The sequence below is a fragment of the Sus scrofa genome, chromosome 12 (genome assembly GCF_054392235.1).
Source record: "Sus scrofa isolate SSC_HxYL_T2T_F1_AM1 chromosome 12, Sscrofa_HxYL_maternal_Yorkshire_Landrace_v2.0, whole genome shotgun sequence".
Taxonomy (NCBI): Eukaryota; Metazoa; Chordata; class Mammalia; order Artiodactyla; family Suidae; genus Sus; species Sus scrofa.
This window is the reverse complement of record NC_139394.1, coordinates 25259749-25273017: the sequence shown is the minus strand read 5'-3', so window position 1 is coordinate 25273017 and position 13269 is coordinate 25259749. Positions and strand designations below refer to the sequence as shown.

At 45.9% G+C, this 13269-nt stretch overlaps 1 protein-coding gene across 1 annotated transcript in view; it reads left to right on the top strand.

Moving 5' to 3' along the window:
- Positions 1-9184, top strand: part of TTLL6 (tubulin tyrosine ligase like 6) — a 46584-nt gene extending 37400 nt beyond the window's left edge. Inside the window, 3 exon segments of the mRNA XM_084984695.1 lie at positions 7766-8135; positions 8763-8992; positions 8994-9184. Of these exon segments, the coding sequence (XP_084840821.1) occupies positions 7766-8135; positions 8763-8992; positions 8994-9140 (747 nt within the window). The 3' untranslated portion in view covers positions 9141-9184.
- Positions 9185-13269: the final 4085 nt, after the last annotated feature.

Sequence of the window (13269 nt, the reverse complement as noted above, 5' to 3'; positions counted from 1 at the left end):
GAATTCTGTGTGTGTGTGTGTGTGTGTGTGTTTATGGCCACACCCACAGCATATGAAAGTTCCCAAGCTAGGGGTCAAATCGGAGCTATAGGTGCTGGCCTATGCCACAGCCACAGCAATGCCAGATCAGAGCTGTGTCTACAACCTGCACTACAGCTCACAGCAATGCCTGATCCTTAACCCACTGAGTGAGGCCAGGGATCAAATCTTCTTTCTCATGGATGCTAGTCAGATTCACCTCCTCTGAGCCACAATGGGACCTCCAGGAAGTCTTTATACATTCTGAAATTCGACTATTCTTTTTTTTTTTGCGGTGGGAGAAGCCCACCTGTGGCATATGGAAGTCCCAGTCTAGGGGTTGAATCAGAGCTGCAGCTGCTGATCTACTGCCACAACCACAGCAATGCAGGATCTGAGCCATCTGTGACCTATGCCGAAGCCCTTGGCAACGCCAGCTCCTTAACCCACTGATGGAGGCCAGGGATCAAACCGCAACCTCATGGATTCTAGCCACGTTTTTAATCTGCTGAGCCATGATGGGAACTCCTGCCTATTCTTTTTCTTAATAGTGTTTTTTGATGAATGAAAATGCCTAGTTTTGATGAAGTTTATCAATTTTTCTTTTATGGTTATTACTTTCTGCATTTAAGAAATTTTCATGCACTTTCTGGTCATAAATATATTCTCCTAGGTATTTTCTAAAAGCTTTATGGTTTTAGTTTTGTGTATAGGTCCATGATCCATTTCAAATTAATTTTTGAGTATGCTAGGTGATGGGTACTATGTTTTTTTTTTTTCTCTATGACATCTAGTTACAACATTATTTGTTGAAAGACTTTCCTTTCTCATTAAATTGCTCGTGTGCCTTAAAAATTCTAGTAAGATTTTTTTGTTGCTGAGTCTATAGGATTTTCGGCAAACAATTATGTCATTTTCAAATGAAGACAGTTTCACTTCTTTCTTTCCAATCTTTATGCCTTCTGTTTCTTTTTCTTGCCTTATTGCCTGTCTAGGATTTCTAGTACAATGTTGACTACAAGTGGAGAGAGTAGATATCCTTGCCCTGTTTCCAGTCCCAAAGGGGAAATATTCAGTCTTGTATCATTAAGTATGGTGATAGCTGTAGGGTTTTTTTTTTAGCTGTCCTTTAGAAGGATGAAGGAGTTCAATTCTATTCCTGGTTTGCCAGAGTTGTTTTAATTCATGAATGGATGTTGAATTTTGTCAAGTGCTTTTTTTTGGTATTAACTGATAGAATCATACAGTTTTGCTGATAGAGTGAATTACACCCATTAATTTTGTTTGTTTGTTTTGCTTTTTTAGGGCCACAGTCGAGGCATATGGGAGTTCCCAGGCTAGGGGTGAACTGGAGCTACAGCTGCCGGCCTGCACCACAGCCACAGCAACGCCAGACCTGAGCCCCATCTGAGACCTACACCATAACTTGTGGCAACACTGTATCCTTAACCCACTGAGCAAGACCAGGGATGGAAACCACATCCTCATTGTTACTAGTCAGGTTCATTACCACTGAGCCACAATGGGAACTCCCTACACTGATTAATTTTTTATCTTGAGCCAGTCTTGCATTCCTGGAATAAACCCCACTTATCCATGGTGTATTGTTCTTTTTACACATTGCTGGCTTCAATTTGCTAATATTTTGCTGAGGATTTTTTTTTTTTTCTTTTTCTTTTTAAGGCTGTACCTGTGGCATATGGAATTTCCCAGGTTAGGGGTTGAATTGGTGCTATACCTCCCAGCCTACATCACAGCCACAGCAACACAGGATCCAAGCTGCATCTTTGACCCACAGCACAGCTTGTGGCAATGCCAGATCCCTTAACCCACTGAGCGAGGTCAGTGATAGAACCCGCATCCTAATGGATACTTATCAGATTCTTAACCCGATGAGCTACAGCGGGAACTCCTTGTTGAGGATTTTTATGTCTGTGTTCATAAGAGATGTTGATCTATAGTTTTTTTTTCTTCTTTTACTTTTTTTGTTTGCCTTTGATATCAGGATAATGTTAGTGCCATAAGGTAACTTGGGAAGTGTTCCTTCTATTTTCTGGAAGAGGTTGTGTAGAATTGTCATTATCGTTCGGTTAGAGTTCTCCAGTGACATTATCTTGGCCTGGAGATTTCTTTTTTGGAATATTTCACACTATAAATTCAATTTTTTTAATAGTTACATATTTATTTTGAGTGAGTTTTGGTGGTTTGTAGTGTTTGAGGTATTGGTCTTAGATAAAATCCGAGTTGTTAGATTTATACGTGAAAAGTTTTTTATGTTATTTCTCTATTATCCTTTTCATAACTGCAGAGTTCATAGTGATGCCCTCTCTTTCATTCCTGATATTGGTAATTTGTTTATTCTGTCACTCATTTTTTTTCTTGGTAAGTGTTGCTAGGAGTTTATCAGTTTATTCTTTCCAAAGAACTGGGTTTTGGTTATAAAATATTGGCCATATTCCCCGTGTTATACAATATATCCTTGTAGCTTATTTTACTTTTTTTTTTGAAATATAGTTGATTTACGATGCTGTGTTAATTTCTGCTGAACAGCAAAGCGACTCATTTATACATACATGCATACTTATATTCAGTTACACATACATACATATATATGTGTGTGTGTGTATATTCTTTTATTTTTTTGTCTTTTTGCCTTTTCTAGGGCCACTCCTTCAGCATGTGGAGGTTCCCAGGCTAGGGGTCTAATTGGAGCTGGAGCCACCGGCCTGCACCACAGCCACAGCAACACGGGATCCAAGCCACGTCTTCGACCTACGCCACCGCTCACGGCAATGCCGGATCCTTAACCCACTGAGCAAGGCCAGAGATCGAACCCACAACCTCATGGTTCCTAGTTGGATTTGTTAACCACTGCGCCACTACAGGAACTCCCTATACATACTCTTAAAATATTCTTTTCCATTATAGTTTATCATAGGACATTGAGTAAAGTTCTCTGTGCTGAACAGTAGGATCTTGATGTCTATCCTCTGTACTCGTAGCTCATTTTACAGCTAATAGTTTGTACTTCTTACCCTCCTACCCCTCCGTGACCCCTCCCCTCTTCCCTCTCCCCACTGGTAACCACTGGTTTGTTCTCTATCTCTGCAAGTCTCCTTCATTTTTGCTATATTTACTAGTTTGTTGTATTCTTTAAATTCCATGTATAAGTTATATAGTATTTGTCTTTCTCTGCCTACCTTGTTTCACTTAGTATAATGCCAAGTCTCTTCATGTTGCTTCCAAATTTTGTTCTTTTTTTTTTTTTTTTTTTTTTTTTTTTTTTTTCCTGCAGCCTGAGGAAGTTCCTAGGCCAGGGATTGAACCTGAGCCACTGCCATGACAACATCAGATGCTTAACCTGCTGAGCCACACAGGAACACAATTTTGTTCCTTTTTTATGGCTGAGTGGTACTCTCTTACACACACACACACACACACACACACACACACACACACACACACACACCATCTCTTCTAAGCAGTGGACACTCAGGTTGCTTTCGTATCTTGACAGTTGAGAACTGGGTTGTTTTAATTTTCAGTTGTTTGGAGATTTTCCTGGTATTCTGTTACTGATTTCTACTTTAATTCCATACAGTCAGAGAACACACCTTGTATGATTTCAGTTCTTTTGCACTTGCTATAGTCTATGTTATGACCCAGGCTATGGTCTCCTTTGGAGAATGTTTCATGTACACTTCAAAAGAGTATGTATTTTTTTGTTGTTGTTGTTGTTGTTGCTGCTATTTCTTGGGCTGCTCCCGCGGCATATGGAGGTTCCCAGGCTAGGGGTTGAATCGGAGCTGTAGCCACCGGCCTACGCCAGAGCCACAGCAACGCGGGATCCGAGCCGCGTCTGCAACCTACACCACAGCTCACGGCAACGCCAGATCCTTAACTCACTGAGCAAGGGCAGGGACCGAACCCGCAACCTCATGGTTCCCAGTCGGATTCGTTAACCACTGCGCCACGACGGGAACTCCCCCAAAAGAGTATGTATTTTGTCGCTGTTCGGTAGTAGGTCAGTTAGATCTATTTGGTTGTTGATGTTGTTCAGTTCTTCTATATCCTTGTTAATTGTCTGTGTACTTGTTATATTGATGACTGAGAGAGAAATGTTGAAATCTCCAACTCTAATTGTGAACCTGTCTATTTCTCCTTTAACTTCTGGCAGCTTTTTCATGTATTTTGAAACTTTGTCATTAGATACAAACACATTTAGGATTTTGGGTTTTTTTGTTTGTTTGTGTGTTTGTTTTGCTTTTTAGGACCACACCCTTGGCATATGGAGGTTCCCAGGCTAGGGGTCCAATCGGAGCTGTAGCCACCAGCCACAGCCACAGCCACAGCCACAGCAATGCAGGATCTGAGCTGAGTCTGCGACCTACACCACAGCTCACAGCAATGCCAGATCCTTAACCCACTGAGCAAGGCCAGGGATTGAACCTGCATCCTCATGGATACTAGTCACATTCGTTTCCGCTGAGCCATGATGGGAACTCCTAGGATTGTTATGTCATGATAAATTGTCTCTTTTACCATTATGTTGTGTGTGTGTGTGTGTGTTGTGTTTTTTTTTTTTTTGTCTTTTGTCTTTTGTCTTTTTAGGGCTACACTCATGGCGTGTGGAGGTTCCCAGGCTAGGGGTCCAATCAGAGCTACAGCTGCTGGCCTACACCACAGCCACAGCAACGCCAGATCCAAGCTGCATCTGCAACCTACACCACAGCTCATGGCAATGCCGGATCCTCAACCCACTGAGCGAGGCCAGGGATTGAACCCTCAACCTCAAGGTTCCTAGTTGGATTCGTTTCCACTGCCCCACAATGGGAACTCCTCTTTTACCATTATGTGATGTCTCTTACTCTAACTTTTTTTTTTTGGCCACACCCAAGGCATGCAGAAGTTCCCGCGCTAGGGATCGAACCCAAGCCGTAGGGTGACAACACTAGCTCCTTAACCCAGGAAACTCCAAATTTCTTTGTTCTGAGCTCTACCTTGTCTGATATTCCTAGAACTACTCCACCTTTCTTTTGATTAGCATTTGCTTGGTAGATCTTTTTCCATTGATAATCCATCTCTTAGTCCAGTTCTCAAAGTTTTCCTAATCTGTTTGAGGTCAGAGTTGCATACGGGCAGCTTAGAGGAAATTCATAATTTACTTTATGGGGTCACTTTTCCAAGTTCCTTCCTCTCTACAACCTCCCTGGTACTTTCTGGTTCCCTGGCCTCCCTTTTTGAGACCTCACGGAAAGCTGGGGCTTTAGTTACCCTTCTCTAAAGCATACTTCTTACGACTACTCACCTTCAGGGCCAAGTAGAGGGGGGTCACGGAGAAAAAAAAAAGTATTAGCTCCCTCTTGGGACCACAGCTCCTCCACTTGGAGAGGAAGATTCCTCTCCCTCGGAGCTTTCAGTCCTTCCACGTCCTGCTGTTGATTCCGTTGCTCTCCCTGCTCAGGGATTCATCACGGACATGGGGGCTCCAAGAGTGGGGAGAAGAAAAGAACAAAAGGTCCTTGAACCACAACTGTAGGGCTTCTCTAAGAGCTTTCCCTGTCTACTCCCTAGTACCCACTTCTGAATTTTGAGTTGCCTTGAGTTCAGGTCAGGGGTAAACTCCCTGATGACTTGCTGGTACTTTGAAGTCTCATCTTCCTCAATCACCTGCTATTGCTTACTTTGCAGAATTGCCAGATAGCTGCTCTATGCATGCATTCTGTACAGGCTGTGAAACAGTCAGTGGAGAGACAGATACAACATGCTTAATCATTCTTAGCTAGAACCAGAACCAAACCACTGTCTCTTCTGGTCATTCGAAAGTTTCTTCTCCCTTTGATATCTGCATTACCTGTAGTGACATCCCCTTTTTCATGGATGATAGAAGCAATTTGTGTTTCCTCTTTGTTTATATTGATCTTACTATGGGCTTACCCATTTTATTAATTAAAGAACCAACTTTTTTTTTTCCTTGTCTTTTTGCCTTTTCTAGGGCCACTCCCGCAGCATATGGAGGTTCCCAGGCTAGGGGTCGAATCAGAACTGTAGCCACTGGCCTACACCAGAGCCATAGCAACTCGGATCCAAGCTCCTCTGTGACCTACACCACAGCTCATGGCAACGCCAGATCCTTAACCCACTGAGCAAGGCCAGGGATCGAACCCACAACCTCATGTTCCTAGTCGGATTCATTAACCACTGAGCCACAACGGGAACTCCAATTTTAGGGAGTTCCCGTTGTGACTCAGTGGGTTAAGAACCCAACTAGTCTCCTTGAAGATTCGGGTTTGATCCTTGGCCTTGCTCAGTGGGTTAAGGATCCAGCCTTGCTGCAAGCTGCAGTGTAAGCAGATGCGGCTCAGATCTGGTGTCACTGTGGCTGTGGTGTACTTTTGTATGTCACAGGTGCAGCCCTAAAAAGATTAAAACAAACGAGCAAACAAACAACTTTAGGCTGTTAAAATTTTCTCTATTGTTCATTTTCTATTTCATTGCTTTCTGGTATTGCCTGTATTACCTCCTTTTTTTTTTTTTTTTTTTTTTTCAGGTTTTAGTTTAATTCAATCACCTTTTTCAGAATGGCTGGACCAGCCTACATCCTCATCAGCAGTGGGAGAGTCCCTGTTCCTCCCCACATCCCACTAACCCTGGTACCCAGCATTCTGATTTTGCCAGCCTAGTAGCTGTGAAATAACATCTATTTCTCTGATTATCAGTCTCCAGTGTTTAGAATCTCTCTTGTGTTTAAAGACCTCCAGAGGAAGCTCTGTGCATATCCTCTAGTGTTTAACCAATTCATGGTTAGGAAACTGTTCTAACCAAAATCTTTCTTCCTGCTCATGCATTCAGCTCTTCAGCTGTTGTTTTAATTAAGAATGGCCTGGGAGTTCCCGTCGTGGCGCAGTGGTTAACTAATCTGACTAGGAACCATGAGGTTGAGGGTTCGGTCCCTGCCCTTGCTCAGTGGGTTAACGATCCGGCGTTGCCGTGAGCTGTGGTGTAGGTTGCAGATGCGGCTCGGATCCCGTGTTGCTGTGGCTCTGGTGTAGGCCGGTGGCTACAGCTCCAATTCAACCCCTAGCCTGGGAACCTCCATATGCCGCGGGAGCGGCCCAAGAAATAGCAACAACAACAACAACAAAAAAAAAATACAAAAAAAAAAAAAAAAAAAAAAGAATGGCCTGGGAGTTCCCGTCGTGGCTCAGTGATTAACGAATCCAACTAGGAATCATACAGTTGCGGGTTCGATCCCTGGCCTTGCTCAGTGGGTTAAGGATCCGACATTGCCGTGAACTGTGGTGTAGGCCGGCGGCTACAGCTCCGATTGCACCCCTAGCCTGGGAACCTCCATATGCCATGGGTGTGGCCCTAGAAAAAGCAAAAAGACAGAAAAAAAAAAAAAAAGAATGACCTGGAGTTCCCATTGTGGCTCAGTGGGTTAAGACCCCGACTTAGTTTCCATAAGGACACAGATTCCATCCCTGGCCTCCCTCGGTGGGTTAAGGATCCAGCATTGCCACAAACTGCAGTATAGGCAGATGCGGCTCGTATCTGGTATTGCTGTGGCTGTGTTGTAGGCCAGAAGCTGCAGTTCTTATTCAACCCCTAGCTTGGGAACTTCCACATGCCAGATGTGCAGCCCTAAAAGGAACAGAAAGAAAGAAAGAAATTAAAAAAAAAAGAATGGCCTGGGAAGGAGCTCTTTGCTTGCCAAAATCTCATTTTGGACCATTTTCTCTTCCAGCCTCCAACCTCAGTAGAAAACTTCGCCGAATCCACCAGCCAGGTCTCAGACTCCCCCGAATCTCCGCTGAGCGTGACTGTGACAACCAGCTCTGAGTGCAGTAGCTCAGAGGTGGACAGGGTGGTCCCCTTTAAATGCGAGCAGCAGCAGAGGCCTCGGCACCTCATCCAGGAAAAAATATCGAAAAAGTCTCTGCCTACAAAATCCCAGAGCTTCTTGGGGAATCTGAAGCCAAGCTGGACTTTGCTAGAGAGTGGCATGAAGAAGCAACGTCCGGTGTCAGAGCTGTTCACCAAGGTTCAGTTGAGGGAGAAGCTGTCCTTGTCCCCAGCTCACTTTAATCCAAAACTGGTGCTGAGTGACCAGTCACGTGAGTGCCAGCCTATGCAGGGATGTGCCAAGAGCTTAGGGGATGGAGTAACCAACAGAACTAGCCCTAATCATGGGGAGTGCCCAGTCTGGGGGTGGGGTGGGGCTGTAGCCCCTGCCTTCAGGGAGACCCCAGTCTGATGGTGGAGACACAGTCCTTGTCCCTAAAGAGTATCTAGTCTTACTGGGAAAGCAAAAAAATGATAAAAGATATGATGCTGTGTCTAAGTACTCTCTTCTATCTTTCCTGGCTCTTATTCAAATGAGGCCCATTCAGCTGAGCCTGTACAAGTTGGGGATGTTAAGTTGGAAAAAAAAAAAAGAAGGGAGGAGTTCCCCAGTGGCTCAGTGGGTTAAGGATCCAGCATTGTCACTGCTGTGGCTTGGGTTGCTGCTGTGGCGTGGGTTCGATCCCTGGCCGGGAAACTTCTGCATGGCAAGAGGCGGCCAAAAACAAAAAACAAACAGAAAGCAGGGAAGAGAAATGATTTGGAGGAAAGGCACAATGGCCGCTTCTGATTCAGGGGCTCCAGCCAACTTTAAGTGGGAGACCCCAGTGGGGAATGGGCTTTGCCAGGAATTTGTCCAGCAGAACAGACTGACGATGCCAATGACTTTGCCTTTCCAGAAAACCCCTCCCTGCCCCGGAAGTGCTTCTTCCACAGCCGAAGCTCTGGCGAGAAGAGGCAGCTGGATGTGCCCTCCTTCCTCCTCTTGCAGAATTCTCACGGCCATGGTGTTTCTCTGAAAGATCTGCTGGTGGTTGCCACTCCAGCCCGACTGGATCCAAGGCCCTGCAGAAGCCACAAAGGTGTCAAGAGAGACCTGTGTATACAGGATCAGGAAGCACACAGTCACTGAACTGATCTCTGGTCAAAGAGGATGTGAGGGGGAAGTAGGTAGGCCTACCCATATTCCCTTAATGCACCTGGCAAGTTGGCAGGCACTATATAGGTATTTCTGGAATGTTGGCTTGGTAGGTAGATGGATAAAGACATACAGGTAAGTTGGAGTTCCTGTCGTGGCTCAGTGGTTAACGAATCCGACTAGGAACCCTGAGGTTGCGGGTTCGATCCCTGGCCTTGCTCAGTGGGTTAAGGATCTGGCGTTGCCGTGAGCTGTGGTGTAGGTCACAGATGTGGCTTGGATCTGGTGTTGCTGTGGCTGTGGTGTAGGCCAGCAGCTACAGCTCTGATTTGACCCCTAGCCTGGGAACCTCCATATGCTGCGGGGAGCGGCCCAAGAAATGGCAAAAAAAAAAAAAAAAAAAAAAGAGAAAGACATACAGGTAAGTAGACAAGACTAACCTCAGTCAAAATGTAACACCCCCCCCTGCAATGTATATTTCTACTGTGACTGATCTGCGCCCACTGCTTTAAGTATACTTTGCTTTGTCTTTTGTTGTTGTTGTTGTTGTTTTTCGCTTTTTAGGGCCGCACCTGTAGCATATGGAAGTTCCCAGGCTAGGGGTCGAATCGGAGCTACAGCTGCCGGCCTACACCACAGCCACAGCAACGCAGCATCTGAGCGCATCTTCGACCTACACCACAGCTCAATGCAATGCTGGATCCTTAACCCACTGAGCAAGGCCAGAGATCGAAGCGACCTCCTCATGGATCCTAGTCGGGTTCATTACCGCTGAGCCACGATGGGAATTCCTGCTTTGTCTTCTACTTCCCACTCAAGTTGAGACAGTCACTGATTCTGGTCCCAGAAGTAAAACCGTGTCAACTATGAGGGGTTGATTTCCACACCTTTTGTGCGGTGTCAGCCTGGCCCAGGTCCAGGTCACTTGCCCCCAAAGCTGAGCGTGTAACGGAGTGTACTGAGTGGACAGAACAATGGGATTGTGGCACCTGAGAAGATCTGGAAACAAAAACCCTTAAGCTGTGTCAAAGGACCAAAGAGATTTGCAGAGGAGCCCTCTGTCAGACCTTGACGATTCTGAAGGAAGGTGGTATGGAAACTCTACAGCTCATTCTGAGGGCTCATTAAAATGTGTATTCCGAGTTCCCGTTGTGGCTCGGCAGTTAGTGAACCGGACTAGCTTCCATGAGGACAAGGGTTTGATCCCTGACCTCGCTCAGTGCGTTAAGGATCACCAGCATTGCCGCGAGCTGTGGTGTAGGCTGCAGACATGGTTCAGATCCTGGGTTGCTGTGGCTGTGGTGTAGGTTGGCGGCTACAGTTCTGGTTGGACCCCTAGCCTGGGAACCTCCACATACCGCAGATGAGGCCCTAAAAAGACAAAAAGACCAAAAATAAATAACATAAAATGAAATGCATATTCTAAGGTGTGCTTCCAGAAATTCTGGTTGAGTAGGTCCTTCGGGGGGCCTGCATTTTTTTCTTCTTTTTTTGCCATTCCATAGCACATGGAGTTCTGGGCCAGGGATCAGATCAGAGCCGCAGTCACGACCTAAGCCCCAGTTTCGGCAATGCTAGGCTGGGGATCAAACCCGACTCCCAACCCGCCTAAGATGCTACCAATCCTGTTGCGCAACAGCGTGAACCCCAGGAATCTGCATTTTCAGGAGCTCCACTTGGTGATTCTAATGGTCCTCTCACTACCCTCAGAGGAAAACTGGGCCTGGAGTTTCCCAAACTTCCCTGATGATATGGATCACTTGGGGGCTCTCATCAAGCCTATAGTTTCCTAGGCCACACCCCTGGAAATCCCGACACAAGAGACTTGGGATGGGCCCATTGGGAAGTGGTCTTTTTTTTTTTTTTCTTTTTGCCATTTTTTGGGGCTGTTCCCGCAGCATATGGAGGTTCCCAGGCTAGGGTCGAATTGGAGCTGTAGCCGCTGGCCTATGCCAGAGCCACAGCAACGCGGGATCCGAGCTGCGTCTGCAACCTATACCACAGCTCACAGCAACGCCAGATCCTTAACCCACTGAGCAAGGCCAGGGATCGAACCCGCAACCTCATGGTTCCTAGTCGGATTTGTTAACCACTGTGCCACGACAGGAACTCCGGAAGTGGTCTTTTGAGGAAGCATCTCAGTACTTGGGTAGTGAAGACTGGCCCACCTTTAGCCCCAGGCCTGGAAAAGGAACCCCTGCCGGCCACGCCTGACCTGTGGGCCTGTTATAGGAATAAAACTCCTCAAACCCAATGGGGCTCAAACCCACCCCCACTATCTTCGGTTCATAGTTTTCCACAATTTTAAGTTATTTATGCTCCTATTATAAGAAAGAGGGAGGGTGATGTGGCCGATTACAATAAAACCTTTTCTTCGCTGTGACTCTTAAAAGGAAGTTATAATGATCAGAAGCCACACTGAGAAAGGGAGGAGATCATTCTAATCAAGGGTGTGAAAGGAGTTCCCCTGGTGGCTCAGGGGGTTAAGAACCTGACTCGTATCCATGAAGATGCGAGTTCAATTCCTGGCCTCGCTCAGTGGGTTAAAGATCCAGCGTTGCCACAAAGCTGTGACTCGGATCTGGCATTGCTGTGGTGTCGACCAGCAGCTGCAGCTCCGATTTGATCCCTAGACTGGGACTTCCATATGCCCGCCAGTGCCACAGTAAAAAGAAAAAAAAAGGGAATGGTAAGAAAAAGCGCCTCAGGGCTTGACCATTGAATTTGGCTCTGGACCTCTGCTGTGGTTTGGCTGCGCCATGACGGGAACTCCCCAGACATGTTTTTTTTAATGAATATTCATGACAGTAAAATTTACCCCTTTTTGGTAGCATACTGTATAGGCCAGCACGCCTCTGAATATATTTTTAAAATCTAATTCCAATCACAACTGTACACTTTAGAAGAGAAAAAACTGGTTCAAAGAGCATAAGGCTTAACATTCAAGAGGTACCGCAGCTCTTAAGTGGCAGAGCAAAGATTTGGGTCAGATGTTTCTGATTCCTAAGCCTCAAGTTCTTTTTTTTTTTTTTTTTTTTTTTTTCCTTTTTGGCGACAGTATATGGAGTTCTGGGGCCAGGGATCAGGTCACAGCCGAAGTTGCCACCTAAGCCGCAGCTGTGGCAACACTGGATCCTTAACCCACTGTTCGGGGGCTGGGGATGGAACCTGCATCCCAGCGCTCCTAAGACGCCACTGATTGATTCCGTTGGGCCACAGCGGGAACTCCTCAAGCTTCAAGCTCTTAAGGACACACTATCTTTCTTTCAAATAGCGTTTTTAATGTTAGTCTTCATTTAGAGCTGGGGGAATAAGACATGCCTCTTTCATGAAGGCGTTCCTGCAGGGAGCAGAGAAGGCCAAGACTAAGCAGGGCTTCCTAGACTACCATGAGGAGTCAACCAGATCTCAGACTGTTCCTCTGCTTCTCCGTCAGATAAGGGCATCTAAAAATCCCCACCTAGAGTTCCCGTCATAGCGCATTGGAAATGAATCTGACTAGGAACCATGAGGTTGTGGGTTCGATCCCTGGCCTCGCTCAGTGGGGTAAGGATCTGGCGTTGCCGTGAGCTACGGTGTAGGTCGCAGATGCAGCTCGGATCCCACGTTGCTGTGACTGAGGTGTAGGCTGGCAGCTGTAGCTCTGATTCGACCCATGGCCTGGGAACCTCCATATGCCTTGGGTGCGGCCCTAAAAAGCAAAATAAATAAATATACATAAATAAATAAAAATTAAAATTTGTTGCAATTCTCAAAATAAAAATATATGTATAAAAAAAATTCCCCACCTGGGTTTTTCTGGTGGCTCAGTGGGGTAAGGATCCAGCGTTATCACTGCTGTGGCTCTGGTTACAACTGCGGCTTGGGTTTGGTCCTGGAATTTCCGCATGCCGCGGGTGAGGGCCCTCCCCCCCAAAAAAATCCCCACCTAATCCACAGCAAAGGCTAACTGGCGAAAGTCTAATTCTGCACAGCCGAATGCCTGTCAACACACTGATTTGCAAATAGAGCTGGATGTGCTGTGAGACTAGGATTTCTGCATAACAAATAGTTGAATGAAAGAAGGAAAGAGCAGCACAGAAGTCCCAATTACGGAGCATGGGCTTTCTTGGTAGGCGTCATAGTAACACCTCCCACACATCAAGTTTACATATCATGTCTCATGTCACTGCTGTGAGGTTGCTGCTTTATCCTCAGTTTACAGATGAAGAGAATCAAGATTTCGGGACATTAAATGATTTGCCCCATGTCATGCAAGTGGTGGGCTC